This window comes from Strix uralensis, chromosome 7, assembly GCF_047716275.1.
Source record: "Strix uralensis isolate ZFMK-TIS-50842 chromosome 7, bStrUra1, whole genome shotgun sequence".
In the NCBI taxonomy this organism is placed as follows: domain Eukaryota; kingdom Metazoa; phylum Chordata; class Aves; order Strigiformes; family Strigidae; genus Strix; species Strix uralensis.
This window is the reverse complement of record NC_133978.1, coordinates 19,927,995-19,945,427: the sequence shown is the minus strand read 5'-3', so window position 1 is coordinate 19,945,427 and position 17,433 is coordinate 19,927,995. Positions and strand designations below refer to the sequence as shown.

General features: G+C 46.5%; 1 protein-coding gene across 2 annotated transcripts in view; it reads right to left on the bottom strand.

The window, feature by feature from the left end:
* PDLIM1 (PDZ and LIM domain 1) overlaps positions 1-17,433 on the bottom strand; it is a 45,535-nt gene that overhangs the window by 10,081 nt on the left and 18,021 nt on the right. The window contains exons 3-4 of one of the 2 annotated variants that reach the window (XM_074874745.1): positions 13,438-13,522; positions 2,426-2,616 (exon numbers count right to left, since the gene is read on the bottom strand). In XM_074874745.1, the coding sequence (XP_074730846.1) occupies positions 2,426-2,616; positions 13,438-13,522 (276 nt within the window). Of the gene's footprint in view, positions 1-188; positions 1,036-2,425; positions 2,617-13,437; positions 13,523-17,433 lie in introns of those variants that run through there. The other variant, XM_074874747.1, reaches the window with a different exon arrangement.

Here is a 17,433-nt window from a genome sequence, read left to right as displayed (position 1 = left end):
CACAGACACAATGCAGAGAAAGCTCCTGTGAAGAGTCATGCACTAATGTCGTAAAGGTGAAATGTAAACACTGTTTTCTTGTGACTGGCCAACACCGTGAGCCACAGACAGGGACAAGGCACTCATGGACACCAAGATGTGGATGAATGGATGCACCGAGTCAGCCACAGAGGCAGTGGGCAGGTTACCTGGGGAAATCGGGGCTAATGGAAGAGATCTGCCCCTGCAGAGAATCCATGATGTTGCTCTGTGAATAGAGCTGTAGGGGAGAATTGAACTGCACATGCAGCACTTTGAGTCCCGGCACCTCCACTTCCACAGGGCTGTTGGGGCAGATCTGGGCCACACACTTCAGCTGCTCAGGCCCCACTCGGACTTGGCTGGGGATGGAGGAGGTGCTGTGCCTCCGCTGCGGTGGCTTGGAGGTCTGCGCCTGCAGAGGGTTATAGACGGAGGCAAAGGGAGCCTGCATCGCACTTGTTGGCGATGGGCGGCTATGGGCCCACGTGTTCACACAGGCAATTTGAGTTGTGTTTGTTTGCGGGTTCATTTGGGTTTTACATTGTGGAATTGAGGGAAAAATGCAAAGGAGGAAGAAAGGAAAGAAGGAAGAAATTAATGAAGGACTAAACCAAATACTCCAAGCAATACAAGCAGTTGCAGAATACTGTCTGAGGGACACACTACTGAAGAATACGTAACCTTTTACATTAAAGGCTTCTGGCTAATGCTGTGGCTCTGGTCTCGCACTCCAGGTGTGTCCACAAAAACTAAAATGCAGTAGCTCTACTGATGAGCAAATGCAGGGGTTGTAAAAGCAATGAAGACACGGCAGCAGGGGTTTTACTATGAACTAGCTATCTGAGCAGACACTCATGGTCCCATTGTCCAGCCAAGGAATGCTGCCTTCACTGCTGCTCTTCCCACAGCTAGCCTGGGCACCCTACTGAGGGGCAATCTCACCTCCAATCCCACAACAGATGTGCTCAGCCCTCCCTGCCTGCTTTGTGACACCAAATCCATCGGAGATATTTGCTGGTGTTTGATGGACAGGAATTTAAAGGGAGCTGTAAGGCTGCGTGAAGGGAGAACCTACACATCCTGTGCTTGTGAACTGGGGAGACCTCAGTGGGTTTTTAATGGTAGGGAGAGGCCCCTGACTCTTACTGAAAAACAGCAGCAATTCATTTGCTTTTGATGACTCTGCAAACAAAAGTGTATTAGCATAGAAGGTCTCACCCACAGTTCCCCCAGCATTCCTTTGCAACTTGCTGTGTTTCAGCAAGGGAAAGATGAAACAGATGCCATGTACCCCACAAGCAACAGGGCTGGCAGTGGACCTTCCTGCTAGGAGGAGCACAGTGAGCCACAGCACTAGAAGAAACACACCTCTTTGCTGATCCCTGCAAGAGAAAGGGATCACCCACAAGTTTCCAGCCAAATATACCTGTCTTCCAGGGAGTGCTCTCACCGGGAGGGGACTCCAGACTGGACCAGTGGTGGTATCTGACTACCAAATGGTCCCATCAGGTTAACATAAAGTCACACTTCCCTTGTCCTTGCTCTGCCTTTGCTCAGCCCCTGAATGAGGCTGCTGAAGTATACCAGAAGCAAATGAGGAACAAACATTTGTCACATCATCTGCCAGCTGCAGCACCATAACTCTGCCTAGAAGGGCCCATGCTGCAGATGGGGCTGCCAGTGCGAGAAATCAGTTTCAGTCAGGGGCAAGTTTTCAGGCTTGTTTTAAACCACAATCTCAGGTCTTTGTGACCTGCAAAAGCAGAGGCTGAAGTAAGTTTGTCTCCTCATTCACAAGTCAGGAATTTAGTCAAGTATCACCTAAAGCATTGGTCTTGTAGCTTTTGTTGTAAAAGTGGCCAAAGTCCTCCAGGCAGTTTGGTACTGCTATACAGAGACTTAGGGCAGTTAAGCAACTCCTGTGAAGAACAAGGTTCAGTAATAAAAAATAGAAAGATCCAAACCTAGGCAGAGCCTGTCTACGAATCCCAGGCCAGTCAGGAATGGGGACACATGTGCTTCCTGCACTAGCTGGTACCCTTCCTGCCCAGCATTGCCGGCAAAGCCAGCACAAAACACTAACTTTACAAAGTGCTCATAATAAGCTATCAGGCACCTGTTCAGACCAGCGGGCTGGTATGTCATGCTGAACGCACACGGAAACTGCGTCGGTCTCTGCTAAACAAAGAAACACAACAGCATTAATTTCATTTATGCATCTCATGAAATGTTGCCTCTCCTCTGAGCCCTGCCCCCGGGAACCACATCCACACTTGTGCCTCTGCTCCTTCCCTTGTCCTGAAAGAGAGCTTTTCTCAGTTAACATATTGATACCCTCGCAGGGAACTCCTGGAGCCTTCCCCTGGGGGCCCAGGCAGGGAGGGGAGGCAAGGAAGATACTTACAGCTTGGTAGGCTCCAGGGCCACAGGTGATGTCTTTGACTCTACTGCACTGTTGAAGTTCTGGATGTTCTCTGAGGAGTAGAGGCCTGCTGGGCTGTTGTACTGAGCAGTGATCACTCTGGGGGCAGAAGCCGTGGCAGTAGTGAAGGGCACCGCGCTCCGGTTGTGTGCACTTCCTATGTGCCTTATTTCCTGCATGCAAAGGAGCAGAGGCAAAAATCAGAGGTGCTCAGGCATGCAGGTGGGATGTGACAGGGCAGCCTGGAGCGAGCAGCTGCTGCAGTGGTGGGCTTTGCTTGTGGTGCCAGCTGAGGAGCATGCAACCACAACTACCAAAGCAGGTGAGTGTCCCCCACATGTCACGAGGGCCCCCAGCCCCATCCTGGATACTTTCAGGCTGACCTTCAGGACATTTCAGAGTTTACATGCTGGGAACATAAGAGCTCAGAAACACTGCCAGAGCTATTAGCTCAAGGTGCCACACACCAGGGAGCTCTTGCAAGCCTGCAGTAAGCCACTGGACCTACCTTCTCATGCAAGACTACAGATGACAAGCATTCCTTGCAATTCCTGAAAGCAGAGCTGATTTCTATGGAAAAGTGAACATGAGGGGCAGAAAGAGGAGCACTCTTCAATGACATCTCAAAGTCTGTCGTTTCTTAGATAAAGGCAACCCAAAAAGAAGGCATTTGTCATTACTACAAGTGCTCTGGAGCACATCTGCTCCTTCAGCTAAGACTGAGGTTCACAGTTGTGTTTGATGAACAACTCTGGACCTTCTGGACAAGAAATTCTCACAATAAATTTGTGAAGATGATAATTGTTAATACAAAAGCCTGTCCACAGGCAGTGATAGCTAACTGCCAGAGATGACTTCAGTGTCAGAAGTATATCACCTAGTTGTTCTGGGTTTGCTGAAAACTGGAGGCTTCCAGCAGTATTAGTGAATACTTAGAAACATTAGTTACAAGTTAATAAGAAAGGGGCCAAATCCAAGTTAAATAAGACATGAAATAAGAGTCTTCTGAATCACAAGCAGCACTAACAAATATGGGGACATTTCTAAACCCCATCACCAGTTCAGCAGGCTAGGAATTAGCAGCCTTGGGGCAGAGATAATAACATCCAGGGCTTATTTCTCCCCAGAGAAGACACTTGACCAAAGCAAGAAGAAAGTACAACAGGGCTTCTCTAGAGCAGGCATAAGAAAGGTCTAATGTTCACAGAGGCGGCTGAAATATCCAGGGCTCTAAAAGATGGCACCAAAATGTGCGTTTTGAAATGTTTCAGCTAGCTGTAGAGATTGGGCATGGCTTCAATACAGGGCTAGCTTCCAATGGCACAGGATGAAACAGGGCCCTTCTTAACATGCTGGGCCCATAGTTCCCAGCTCTAATTAACACAACCAGTTACCCCCTCCTGCTCCATACAGGTGCTGACTTCTACACCGACTAAGTGAGTCTTCACCACACTCTGAACATCTCACGGCATTTGTTTGATAGAGCTATAGTTACAGGATAAACATTTGTTAGAAACAAGTATGACTAAGTTTCCCTACAGATTTTCCTTTAAATCACTTTTACGTCCCCAGATTTCCTTAGGCAGCTGGCTAGTATTCCCAGACTGACAGATGGGAGTCATCTCACTTCATGGCACTCGAATGCTATTTAAGGCATCAAGCACAGCATAGGATCCCTCAGAGAAGAGCGGCGTGGATCCAAACGCACTCGTGAGTTATAAGTAATTTGAAATCAGTGGGGTAGCTCAAGATGTTCAGGTGAGGGGTGGCGGGACTGCTCTCCCACAGCTTTCTGGCCAATACGTATGGACGTCAGCCATGAAGCTTTCCCACAGACCAAAGGAAGAAAGACCCTGGAGTAATTAGCTAATCTCCCTTTGTTGCAATCTCATTCAACACACAAAGTAGTGCTCATACAAATAGTCTTTCCCATGGCAGAAACTGTGGATTCTGGCAAAAAAAAATTACCTCAGCCTGCATATCACACTGTGGGGAAAAGTATCAGTGATCTTACATCAGCATTAAATACACATGCTAGCCCACCATTCGGAGGCCACAAGTAGAAGAGGGTTTCAGACATACACATAAATAGCTGGTTTAATGAAAGACAGAGGCAGAAGTTTTAGGCTAAAGGGGTTATTACTCTTAGGTCAAAGAGGCTCAGAGTTGAAACCATGTCACAACCTGTATTGCAGAAACATTTAAGTATTAACCAAGAATTAGCGAAAGGGAAGTCATTTAAGAGTATTGTTTTTTTAAATGCTGGTTTCCCTAAGGAAGTAAGACATCTCAATTACATACTCCACATGCACATGGGCATGTTCTCACCCCCACCAAGCCCAAATCAGTTTGACAGTGATGGAGGGCTCAAGGATGTTTAAGTTAAGTGTTGAGAAAATAGCCAGACGGAGGAGAGAGACTGAAATCACATCAGTGTCTTGACTCCAAGAGTACTGCAACATAGGCTCAGACATAGAATCCACAGAGATTTTTGCCTACTTTTGGCCACCGGGTAGGTTTTCTGCTGTGTAATAATGTCCAAGACCATAAGCGAAGATTTCAAAAGTGTCGGGACATCTGTAGTAGCTCTCACATGGATAAAGTCCACTGACTATAAGGGAGTTTATAACAGGTTAAGTAGAGATATTGGTGCAGTAGTTGGTGTCTGAAGATTAGATTAGAAAAATCCCATCTAGAGAACAGCGTAGAAGATGTATAACTCAAGAGTCTATAGACAAGTATTACGAGAACAGTAACATTACAAAGGGCATTTGGATAATCCAAATTCTACAGCACTTCCTGTCACACCACGCTGCTCTTTCTGCTCAAGCTGGGGAAGGAATTTGCAAAGAACAAGTGCTTTCATGATCCCAAGATCAAAAGATAACATCTTTTCACTGTCAAATGTATTCACCTAGGGATTTTCCAGAACTGCCAATGCAGGCCCTGTGCTGTTTTGTTAAAGCCCCAGCTCCTGGAATCATGGGTTTATGTGAGAGTCTCTGACTTAATACTGAAAAAAAAATCAGAAATGTGACACTCCCAAAAACCTGTCCACCAGTAGGCAAGTGAAAAATGTACAAAAACACTGCTATAGCGTATACACGTGTGGGGCAGTGCCTGGTTTATGCAGTTGAGATGCCTGGGGTTTGCAGCATCTCTAAGGCTATGCCGTTCCCAGGACCAACACAAGGAAAAGGGGTCAAGCAGCATTAAACAGCCTCCCTGGCTGAGGGACAGACTGCAAGAGCAGTAAGCAATGGTCTGTTTGCAAAGGAAGAACTGGCAGTCAAACACAAGGACATGCTCTTATCCAGTCAGAGCACGACCAGCTTTTTCTTTGTCCACAGTACAGAGGAGTGCAACTAATATATTAGATCTTTTCAGAGACATCTGTGGTTGGCATCTGCAGGCAAATCCAGAAGTGCTTGCCTCACCCTGCCTGCAAGCCATGGCACTGCCTCAGTCCCCCGACACCACCCCTGTCTGCAGCAGGCTGCAGTCAGCAGCGAGCAGGGGTACTGGAGCGGTTATTTTGGTCTGGAGCCAGGGTACAGAAGATCCCAAGCCTCCAGCTAGGATAATCAAGAGCAGTATTTTACCACTATAAGCTGATACCATAATAGCTAAACTGCTTTGTCTGCACAGATACCAGGCTCACTCCCCTTCTTCCTTTGCAGAAGTATCTCTTCAGAGGGGCTGGCAGAGTGGCTAGCCCAAGATAAAATGAATTAACAACTGCACAGACTTCTCTGCCAGGGTGCTGCTTCTGAACTCAGAGAGGTCTCACCTTACTTCAGTTTCAGAATGAAGCTATTCCTCCAGCAGGCCCCTCCCTACCTGAAACTATCTCCTCTATACAAACAAGCTCCAAGTGGCTTTGGCGCACAATCCCATGTGCTCCCAAGTCCTTCAGGCACCAGTGGCATACCCCCATCCCAGAGAAAAAGCTATTTCCCAATCCCAAGGACAAACAAAGTTTGTAGGACCCCAGCTTCAGGTGAAATACACAGGTCTCCTGCCAGATGAGTTTTCTGAGCACTGGCTGTTAGTGGCAGCAGCCCTGTCTAGGGGCAGATGGGGACACTGCCGTGCACTGTAGACACTGACCGCAACCCTTCCAGCTGGGTGCCAAGGGGCTTCCCCTGCTACCCCAGCCCTCCTGACAGGGAGACACCAGCTGTGGTGCCAGGCTGCGGGGACAGGGAAAACGTCCCTGCACCGGGGCAGGAAGCAGATCACCATTTCCTACTGCACCGGCTGCAGGCTGCGTCACGGGAAATTATCTGGGAAAACAATGGCCCCTTCCGCCCTCTCACCCCACTCGCGCCAGGCCACACTCAGCGATGATGCAGCCCAGCCTGTGAAATCCCCACAGCTACGTCAGCCATCACCTCCATGCCCAGGGCCGGTCAGTGGCTTGTGGTGTGGGCACATGCTTCTTCCTTAAACATGCACCAGAGATGGACATAGCTACCACCATGGGACTTGCTTGTCCTGGGAATTGGGGCATGGAACTCCAGGGAACTTCCCAGCTGTCAGCAAGGCAGACAGATGGACAGACAGCCCAGGATGAGCCACCTCCTTCAGCTGAGCTGGGGCACATCGGATGCACCAGGACATAAAGCCACCTGGAAGCTTCCATGGCCCCATGTGCTCTTGGGCAGGTTGGGGGCAGTCTGGGGTGAGGGTGAGCTCTTAGGTCACATCTGCTGTGTGGTGACATGGCCAAGGCCATCCCAGCTGCACTGACCTCACCACCACCCAAAACAGGAAAAACGTGGAGTCTTTTTGTACTCGCCAAATAAAACTAAACCGAGATGTGAGGGGTCAGGCAGCCTCTCCCATAAACGGGATTTTCCTCTCCCCACAACACGGCCTGAAGGCAGCCAGCAGAACTGGGGCCTCAGAGGTGCTGGCTACTGGCCCACTGCCACCACTCCCCTGCTCCCAGACTACACCCTGCCGCTTCCCAGGCCACGTCCCCACAGCCCCCAGAGGAAAGACAGGTCGAGTATCAAACAGGGAGCTGCTTGAAGCTACTAAAAACTAGTTTCAGGTGTGGAGTCATGATTTAGAGACTAGCCAGTGTGGTTATTTCCTGAAGCTCCAGCTCTCGGAGTCAGGGGATTCACACCGACCTCATGTTACAAATTAAAAAAAAATTAGCACCCAGGCTCTGCAGTTACAGGGACAAGTGAAAGCTCCCATGGCCCCACAAGCAGCCAAGCGAGCTGGCAAAACCCGCTGCCCCACTGGGTCCCAGAAACGTGGGATGTTTTTGCGTTCCAAGTCAGAGCCCGGAGGCTCAGGGCAGACACTCCTGGATTGCACACCTCAAGAGCCACACCAAGAGGAAACAAGATTAAACATTTCTCAGTATAAATGTTTACTCAACTCTAAGAAAACGGGCCCCTGACCAAACCTCAGCAAACGAGAGCACTCTGGTCCCACAGGCAGGGAAGGAGAGTGGAGACCAACAGCCAAACCCCCTGGCCCCATCCTTGCCCTTGCAAAGCTGCCCAGGGAGCAAAGGCTGCGCTTGTGCCCAGCCAGCGTGCTGGTGCGGGGAGGCTGCTCACGCCAAACATGCAGCAACAGCTCAGAAGAGGATGTCTTCATGGCAAACTCTACCCCATGCTATGTTTCATCAGCTGCAATCACAAGTATTAAGAAGTGCCTTTACTTTCACCTCTCTCTCTGTTATTGTTTGGGGTTTTTCAGCTATGGAAAGATCTTTTGCAATGCTTTGAAATCCGATTAGAAATTAGGAAGGGTTTGGGGTTTTGTTATTGTAGGGGGATAAAACAACAAGGCTGGCTTCCCACATCCTCTCCCTCCACATCCCTGACACATTCCACATCCATGTGGTAACGCCTTTTAACCAAAAACAGCAGGTAGCGATATGCCAGCACTGTTCCATCTGAAATGCAATGTTGTTCCTTTATATACCTATTGCTTCATGCATTGCCCACACATGCATGGCCTTATCAAAGGCCAAGCCAGTCACACACCCAGTTTCTATAGCCCCTGCCTTCTCTGTATCCAAGGAGATAAAATACACAAGACAGAAACAATGACATCACTCTGCGAGGACAAGGATGAGGACAGGACAGGCACTCTCAAGAAGCCTTGGGAAGACAGAAGTGGCTGTCTGTCTATGTCATCCCACAAATACCCAGATCCACCTCCAGAGCTGGAGGTTATTTCTCATTTAAAAACAAAACAAAACAAAACATCCTCATGTTTGAAAGCCCATATCTTCCGTGGTTAAGAAGAGCTGACATATCCATCTCAAACCAAGAGTTTTCACTGACATTCTTGAGGAGTGACGTTAATACTTGTGCCTCACTGTAAATGGCATATGTCACCTTCAGGGAGTTGGACAAGCTTTTTTGGAGACAGTCCTGGTGTTGTCCACCCTCAAAGCAGGTCCCTCTCAGCTCACTCCCTACATGAGCTCACTCAACTCAAAGACCTAGGCCCCACTGACCTCAGTGTCCTACAAATACAGGGGGGAAAAAAAAAAGACAAACCTTCTTCTAGAGAGCCCAGGTTTGACAAGACATAGCACAGTCTGAGGGATAGAGTTTTATTGTTCATTTTTCTAAGGGGCAATACAGCCGCGCACACCAGCACATTGGTCTGGAGCTTAATGCCTGGCCCAGGGTCACCAGAGAGCAGGGCAGAGTCTGAAAGTTATGCTGGTCTCTGGTCAGTGTCATAAGCATTAAAATTACCTTGGCCACCAAGTAACTTGTTCTCTCTTGCTGTGATCACTTTTCTCAAGAAATGTTAAGCAGAAGGAAGAGGCAGATATGTTATTTTATTCTTTCCCACTGCGGTGAGGAGAAGCTCTTGATGGGAAAATGACACTGAGCGATCATCCTTAGGATGTGGGTGAGAAGTGCAAGTGAAATAATTGAGTAAATATACTAAGAAGACTTGGTCATTTCCTTTCCCTAATGTTGCCATGGTCGCACCCAAAACAAAGCTGGCTCAGCCGCTGAGACATCAGCACCGACAAGCTGCTGCACCTTTTGATGAAATGTGATTTTGTCATCACCCTTGCCTCAGTTTAAATTAATTTAGACAGATAAAGGTAATGAAATAATAATAAGGCTGTAGCTCTTTCATAGGCAAAGGTCAGCTTAGACAATGAAGTCAGCCTTGGGATTCAGGACTTCAGAGAATGCACGGGAGGTTGTGGAATGCCTTTTTACTTTCCAAATATCATGAACTTGCACTCCAAGTAAGGGAAAATACTTCCACGGGATGATGCAGCATTTCACCAAGTATCAGCCTCCAAAAGGATTACAGAAGTAAACAAAAATGCTATTTCAAATAGGGTAGAAAATGTGTAAGCAGGTCTAGAGCACAAGTCTTATGAGGAGCAGCTGAGGAAACTGGTGTTGTTTAGCCTTGAAGAATGGAGGCTCAGGGGAGACCTTATCACACTCTACAACTACCTGCAATGAGACTGTAGTGAGATGGGTGTTAATCTCCTCTCCCAAGTAACAAGTGATAGGACAAGAGGAAATGGCCTCAAGTTGAACCAGGGGAGGTTTAGACTGGATATTAGGAAAAATTTCTTCACTGTAAGGGTTATCAAGCATTGGATGCCCAGGGAAGTGGCTGAGTCACCATCCCCAGAGGTGTAGATGTGGTTGGTGCTTAGGGATGTGGTTTAGTGGTGGACTTGGCAGTGCTAGGTTAACAGTTGGACTCGATGATCTTAAAGGTCTTTTCCAAACTAAACGTTTCTATGTTCTTAAAATGTGTGGCTAGTCATACAACAGTTCTTGAGACAAACTGAAATTAATTTCTCTTGCAAGATCTTTTGCAAAGATCTAGGTATTTAACTATACCAATAAAACAAGGTGGTCAAGTGTTGTGGGAAATTTCAGTTAAGATATTGAAAGTAGGAGAGACAACATCAAATTACCTAATTTTAAGAAAGGTACAAACTTATTTGAATAATTGCAATCCAATTTCTACAGCAAAGGTTTTAAAGCTTGCTTTTTTTGAGCCTGAAGTAAGTCTATTCACATGTATGATTGTATTTCTGCATTCAAAGGGCTGTGTGCAAAACCAGTGAGAAACATCTTCAGAGGACCCTCGATCAGGACTTAAGTGAACCACTTGGACTCAGCATGTCCTGTTTTCTTTGGTAAGTGAATGAATAAGTGTTCTGCATGAGACTGTTGCCAAGGAAAGCAAATACATTATCTTCACTGGCCAGCAAGTTAAAAAAACCGGAACAGCTCATACAGCACTGCCTTCAAAGACTGGGCTCTACTCAGAACTTCTATCAACCCTGTTAGAAAAAGAAGATCAGTATCTTTGCAGTAAAATTCATAGCACTTTGCCATGCTAGTATATATATGCACAGCATCTTCTGCACTCTGCTGATGACTTGCAGCAGGCCTGGCTGAAATCCCTGGTGATGCTGCAAAGACACAACCCCAGAGATACTTGGCCGATGCTTGCCATGGCTCTGGCAGGAGTCAGCATGCTCTGCTGACATCATGCTCCAAGCAGACCGACCTCACCACAAACCTCACTTGCTGCAGTCAGCTACTGAAAAAGGAAATGGGTGTGTATTTAGAAAAAAAACACCTTAAAACTTGATGGTGTTCATGACACTTTTCCCTGGCACAGCAGACTAGGATGTTCAGGCACTGTTAAGTGGGAAAGGTAAAATGGGAGCTTGTGGTTTGGAAACATGAGACATACATCTTCCCTCACACCGCTAAATTCCTCTGCTTGAGTATGTAGCAGGCAAAGCCCTTTAAAGGAAAGCCCCATGCTCTGAAAAACAGCAAGCACCACTCATGTAGACCACTGCAAATTACTTAATTGGTTTCATGTTAAGGAAGGGAAGAAGAAAGGCAAGACTTCTGTAAGAGCTTGAATGTTCCTGTTACACCAAGAAATAAAATTCTTCTAGTATCAGCCATCACAAGGGTCAAAGCCTAATTTTCAGGCCACAGTTGGTTTCTAGTGCAAGATTAAGACAAGGGTCACTGCTCAGAGATAAGGTTTGTAACAGGAATCTGTCTGCAGTCACTTTTTCACCAAATTCTTCTGCTGAAGTTAGTTACAGGTTGGTATCAACAAATTCAGTTTGGCCACACTTATGAACTGGCAGCATTGTGGTATCTATATAATGGCCAGAGTTAGAACCAGGATTAGGACTAAGGTTAGGGTTTAGGAGGGAACGCGCTCCACCACCAGGATTACTGCCAAATCCTGCAGAGTCTGACCTTCGTGATGGCCTTTACTTGGATTTTAGAAAGCAGGGCATGACTTGTAAGTTAAAGACCAGAATTAAGGTTAGTCACTCTCACCCATCTTTCTTACTGAGTTGCAGTAGGCTCCCTGAAACAGTCCAGGGCTGACTCACACACACACACACACACACACATTCCTCCCACAGGGCAACGGACTAAAGGGTCAAAACTGCCATAGCAAATGAGTTTAAGAAAGAGGTGGTATCAGTTAATTAAAATAGCCTATGTTTAGTACTTGACCAGCAGTGGATATCTATCCAGTGACACAGGCTGGACTCAGGGAGAAAGTGTGGTGCAGCTAGTGACAGGGGTGCTGCAGCAGCAGGTTTCTTGCCACAGTTAACAAACTTGGTGAACTATGTTAAACTCCTGCATGGCATGTGCAGTGCCCTGTATTTAATGATGGGGCATTTAGCTAAATTCTGGCTAACAGCTGGGTCAGGGACTTGGTCTCCAGGATCGGGTCTCTTGCTGAATTAAACAATAAACCTCTGCAGCCCTGCAGCAAAGCCTCACTGCAGACTCTGCCCCACTCCTTCGGCAAAAGATAGCCCTCGAGTCTCAAGGTATGCAGCAGAAAGCTGCAAAGCTTTCTCCAAAGCTGGGGCAGCTGATCAGACCTCAGCTCAACAGTGTCACAGGAAGGTGACAGTGCACAGCCTCAGCCCAACCTAAGTCCAAATGGCTCAGTGTCACACTGTGCCTTGGCCAAGTTATGAAACACCTAGAGAACGCCACACCACGCCTTCGAGCCAAGCAACACACAGCAGCCTGGCATGAGAGGGAGCATGGACAGATCCCAGGCCAAGGTCTGGGCACAGTGTTGCTGCACATGTGTCACTTTAGGTTCAGGTCCTTTCCAACCCAAACAGACATATTAGAACTTAATTAACTGCAGAGTCAAGCTAGTTTTATCTCTCCTTATTTTGCTAGAAAGACTCACATGGGATGCATGCTAGGACCAGAATCTGTGTCACTGCCCCAGCGAAAATCCACAGAAGTGCCACTGATTTTAGTGCAGTTATTGTAGATTTGTGCAGTGTAACCCTCTAAACGTAGCCCAGGCAATGTCCTTGCACAGGTCACTGTTATTACTACATTTACTTGACAGAGGCAGCAGACCAATGAAGCAAGGCTGACAAAAGATTACAAAACCAATCTCCTAGACAGAGGCTGCAAGATCTGCCCTACAGATTAAAAAGTAAAAGGCTGGTGTGTTTCTCTTCCACTTTCTACATGGCTAGACTGCTAATAAGAGGAAAAAACAAAACAACAAAAAAACCCGGCAAAAACCCACTAAGTCTGAATAATTTTCCTCCCCTCCCAAGACCTTTCTTATCTATGAAAATCAAGAGGCTTAGCAACAGTAGCAATGACTTATTAAGCCACATGTCTATAGTGCCTTAGGTGCCCTATGGTAGGTGTGAGCATGCAGATAGCCTCTGATCCAAGCAGCTTACCCTTGGCAAGGTATCCGACTAGCTCTCCATAGCAGCAGGCTTCTGACCATGAGGGAGGAAGTCTATCTCTGAAGGTTTCCAAGGGCCACGTGATTTCTAGGAGGTATGGGGCATGGTGCTATCCCCAATGTGACCAACGGAGTGACACGTGCTCAGCTCCTTGGAGGATCAGGTCAGAAATGGCTCCGAAGTCAGACAGGAGTAAGCAGGAACGTGAGCATGCAGATACTCCATTACTCACCTGTGGCTGAGAGGCCAGATTCATCTTATAAGGATGCGTCTTTCCCTCCTCATTTACAAGTGGTGACCAGACTTTTGACTCTGTTCTGCAACACACAAATTTTGCATAGTTAATCTATTTTCATCACTGAGCATCATTATTGTTATTAAAAGACTGGAAGTTCATCAATTTCCCAAATACTTCCTCAGTCTTTTGTATATAGCACTATCCACATCAGGAGGAATCTAGATAGTCTCATTTTAGGCACGTAGCTTGGATGACTTAGTTATGTTGTATGAGGTCCTTGGAGAAAGACGGGATCTCAGCAGTGACTGTCCTGGCTTATTCTTTGGGACTCCACTGGCGACACATCAAGCATGGGCTCCAACCCAGGCAGTAGAGTTAGGGGTCACCCAACAGCAGAAGCTGGAGATATCCCTTACACGCAGGTCCTTTAATTAAGTGCGACAATTCAGATTACTATGTTTCAGCTTTTATGGGTAGCTGGGAAGATCAATACAGTCAAAAATAATTTACTATACAGAGAACATTTTGTTCTTGAAGCTGGGCTGCCTTAGATAAGCTAAAAATATTTTTTGTTTTGGGTCTGCAGAATTTTTTTCTTATTTATACAGTGGTATCCATGCTGAACAAACAGATGCTTTTGGGAATTATGAAAAAAAAATAATAAAAGGGTCCAAGTCTGCAATGGGACTAAAAACTGAGATGACATAATGTGTCAGAGAAAGTCTACATAACCTTTACTGTTCTGTGGTCTGACCCAATTACTCACAGCAGCCTGAAACACAAGTCAAGATCTGTGACCAAAACCAACCGCTTTTACCATCATCACTCTGGAGTTTCGCTATATCCCAAAGAACAACAGACAAACAAATGGTGAGGAAGAAGTAGAATGCTTACATTTGCTTGAGATACTCTGTGGGAAACATGGTACCTACATTTCTCCGAAGTACAGAAAGTAGTTAGCATCTCAGATGGCCTAAACAGTGCCACTTTTCTCAAATTTTTTAATAGCAGGGAACAAGTGGCTGCAGTATTGCTGAATGAAAACCATTGTTCAATGTTAAACATTGCATCATGCAGCAACCAGATGGCTGATAAACTCTTAGGATGGGTTTTGAAAACCATGTCCTGTTTTGACAAGAGCCCTTTGTAGAATCTGCAACTGCAGATAGATGTACTTCCCAGATATTTGTGGCTCCAGGGCCAGCTACAACTTAAGTACTTAGTTAGCAAAACAGGAATGCTTCCACTGAGAATTAACTGGGTCACTGGAAAGAGACTTTTAACAGAAAAGGCTTATAAAACTGACAAGGATGGAGAAATAGGGTGTAGAGCTACCCAAAATAAATTCAATCTGGTCTACCAAATTTAACTGTGATGCACATATCCCAGACATTTGCTGCGTAAATAGTATTTTAATACTTCCATCCAGAAGGTAGCTCAGTGGGAGGAGACAGGAGGCAGCATTCTCACTCAAGGAAGAGGAGAAATTTTATTAACCTGCTGTTGCACCTATTGCACTCTGGATCTTACAGGGAAGAAACATGAATGAAGTCTGCTGTGCTTTACCTCCTTTCACAGAAAAGTACAAAGACACAGGTCACACCAGATACCATCCTTTACAAGCACTCAGGTACAGCAAACCTTTGACTCCAGGCTATTGCACCCTGCGGGCTCAGCTGCAGTGCTGATACCTGACAACCTACATCCTGGTGTCTGGTGAGCTGGGGCACACACAGACTAACAGATATGAATGTAACAGCTGCATGGGATCAGATCTATGCAAATCCGACCATCATCTTGCCTCAACAGTGTCATTACTGGATGCACAACATACCCCAGGGAGTATAAAACAGCCATTCCCTCCTTGCTTCTGGCAATTAGTGCTTTAAAGTGCCTGAGGAACCACCAATTTTACCCAGATTATGACTATCAAGCTTGAAAGTCACAGCCATCTCTAGGATGGCTGTATTTTGCACTTGAAGACTGTGTTTGCAGAGGGGAGCAGCCAGTTGACCAATGCAAAGCCTTATTCCTTGAAAGTGTTTGGAGATCACATGCGACCAAGTTCCATCTCCTCTGGAACAACAGGAGACACAGCAAAGCATATGGAAATCAAATATCCTGCCAGCTGAGCTGGGACATTGGCTGGAGATGAAAAGAGCAGTTCAGAGAGCATTAAGCACTTCAGCTGATTTCTAGTGTGAGGCATCACTGTGCCAGTTCTCAGTAGCAGTGATATAAGTACTTTTGAGGTAGCATTTTCTTTCACAGCAGCTTAAAATTACCAGATTTCAGAAGCACCAAAAGGCCCTATTCAGACTGAAAATTTAAGCTTAGAGCAGGCCAATATATAGATACAGAACAGAAACCTCCCCCCAGGACCCTGGGCACTTGCTTTCATCCCACTGTCCCTCACTCAATGCATTTGAGATGACACAGCACCTTGGTCTCCAACATATGGGAGGCAGCTATGGCCAACTACTGCAGCCAATAGGGTTGGGTTTTTTTTATCAGGTTTTTCTCCCTTATTTATTAGCAAGGCAAAAAGCACAAGTTTGTTTCCCAGCCTGCTACCATACTGATCTGTCACTGGATATAAATGGAAGCAGCAAGGTCATCCCAGGCTTTACTTTCAATCCAGTTTAAAAGTTATCCAAACAGGTTAAATAGTGCAGGCAGTTGTCCTTCTAAGGCTAGGAAGATAAAGCTTCCTTTTGTCTTCACAACAGCTGCAGCAAAGCCCTTCAGCCACTCTCAACAGCCCATTTATGGCCCCAGCAAAGCTGCAAAGAGGAGACAGCAACAGCTTTGCTCTCACTGGCTTTGCCTAGCAGGGCTTTCAAGGCACATGCTCCATCCCACCACACCAGCTGTGAAGCCCATGGTCAGCAGGTCATCGGTGGGACTGCTCTCATCGGTGGTCCCAGCTCTCAGCAAGGGTTTTCTGGCTCTGCTCTTGGTGTCACTGCCTGCACTTTTACTGAAGTGTGGCAGCAAAAAGAAAAATAGCACCTAAAAGTTCACCTTATGTCCCACTGCTGGCCCAGGACTTATTTCTGAAAGGCTAGGAAGCGTGGGCACAAGGCACAGACAATAGGGTTAAACTCATCATGTTTGTATCTTACCTACATGTGTTTATATCTTACTTATATGAAGCAAGGAACAGGCACCAGAGCAGATAGCTCAAACCCAGCCTCAGCAACGGTGCCTTCAGTTAACAGCAGGCTGTTACTGGTAGAACTGTAGTGGCTTTCTGAAGGATTTTCTTCAGATCTGGAGAAGAGGATCCCCAGGCACAAGCCTGCCTCCACGCTCCCCCCTTGGTGAGGCAGTACTTCTGCCACAGAGTGGGGCCGCTCTAGCAGGGCTGCCAGACCTGCCTCTCCACCAGTGACAGGGCTGGATGTCCAACAGCCTGATGGGGAATCACACCCTGTTGTCAGTGAAAGCCAGCAGACTTCAGCATCCCCATAGGATCTCACAGACTCCTGCTTAAATTGACAAATAGTGATTTTAGAATATGGTTTCTAATGCATATTCTTTCAAATAAGACTCCAGCAGAAAGCAACACTCAAATAGTGCAGAAAGAGAAGACAAAACCATGACACTCAAACAAGCCTGGGAACAAGTGCCAGGCAAATTAATTGCAGGCACATGGACATACAAACTTTGTCACATTTGCCATCATTTCCATGCTGTTCCCTTACGACAGGAGAGAGAGCAACCAAGACAGGGCCAGGGAGCAAGCCATGCATTTGCTGTTTCATCACGCAGAAACCAAGAAATCTCTCTGGCACTAGTTTGGATGGGGAGGAACTGGTAGGAAGGGGAGGAAGGAAACTGCATGCAAGTCAAGGCAGGAACCTAGAGAGGTATTTACAAAATACAGCATTTTCCAAGGAGCTTGGCTTGAACATGGTATAATATAAACATTACAAGAGCCTAGATTTTGCTATCAATGCTTTGCATGCAGAGCTGAGCCATAGCTTC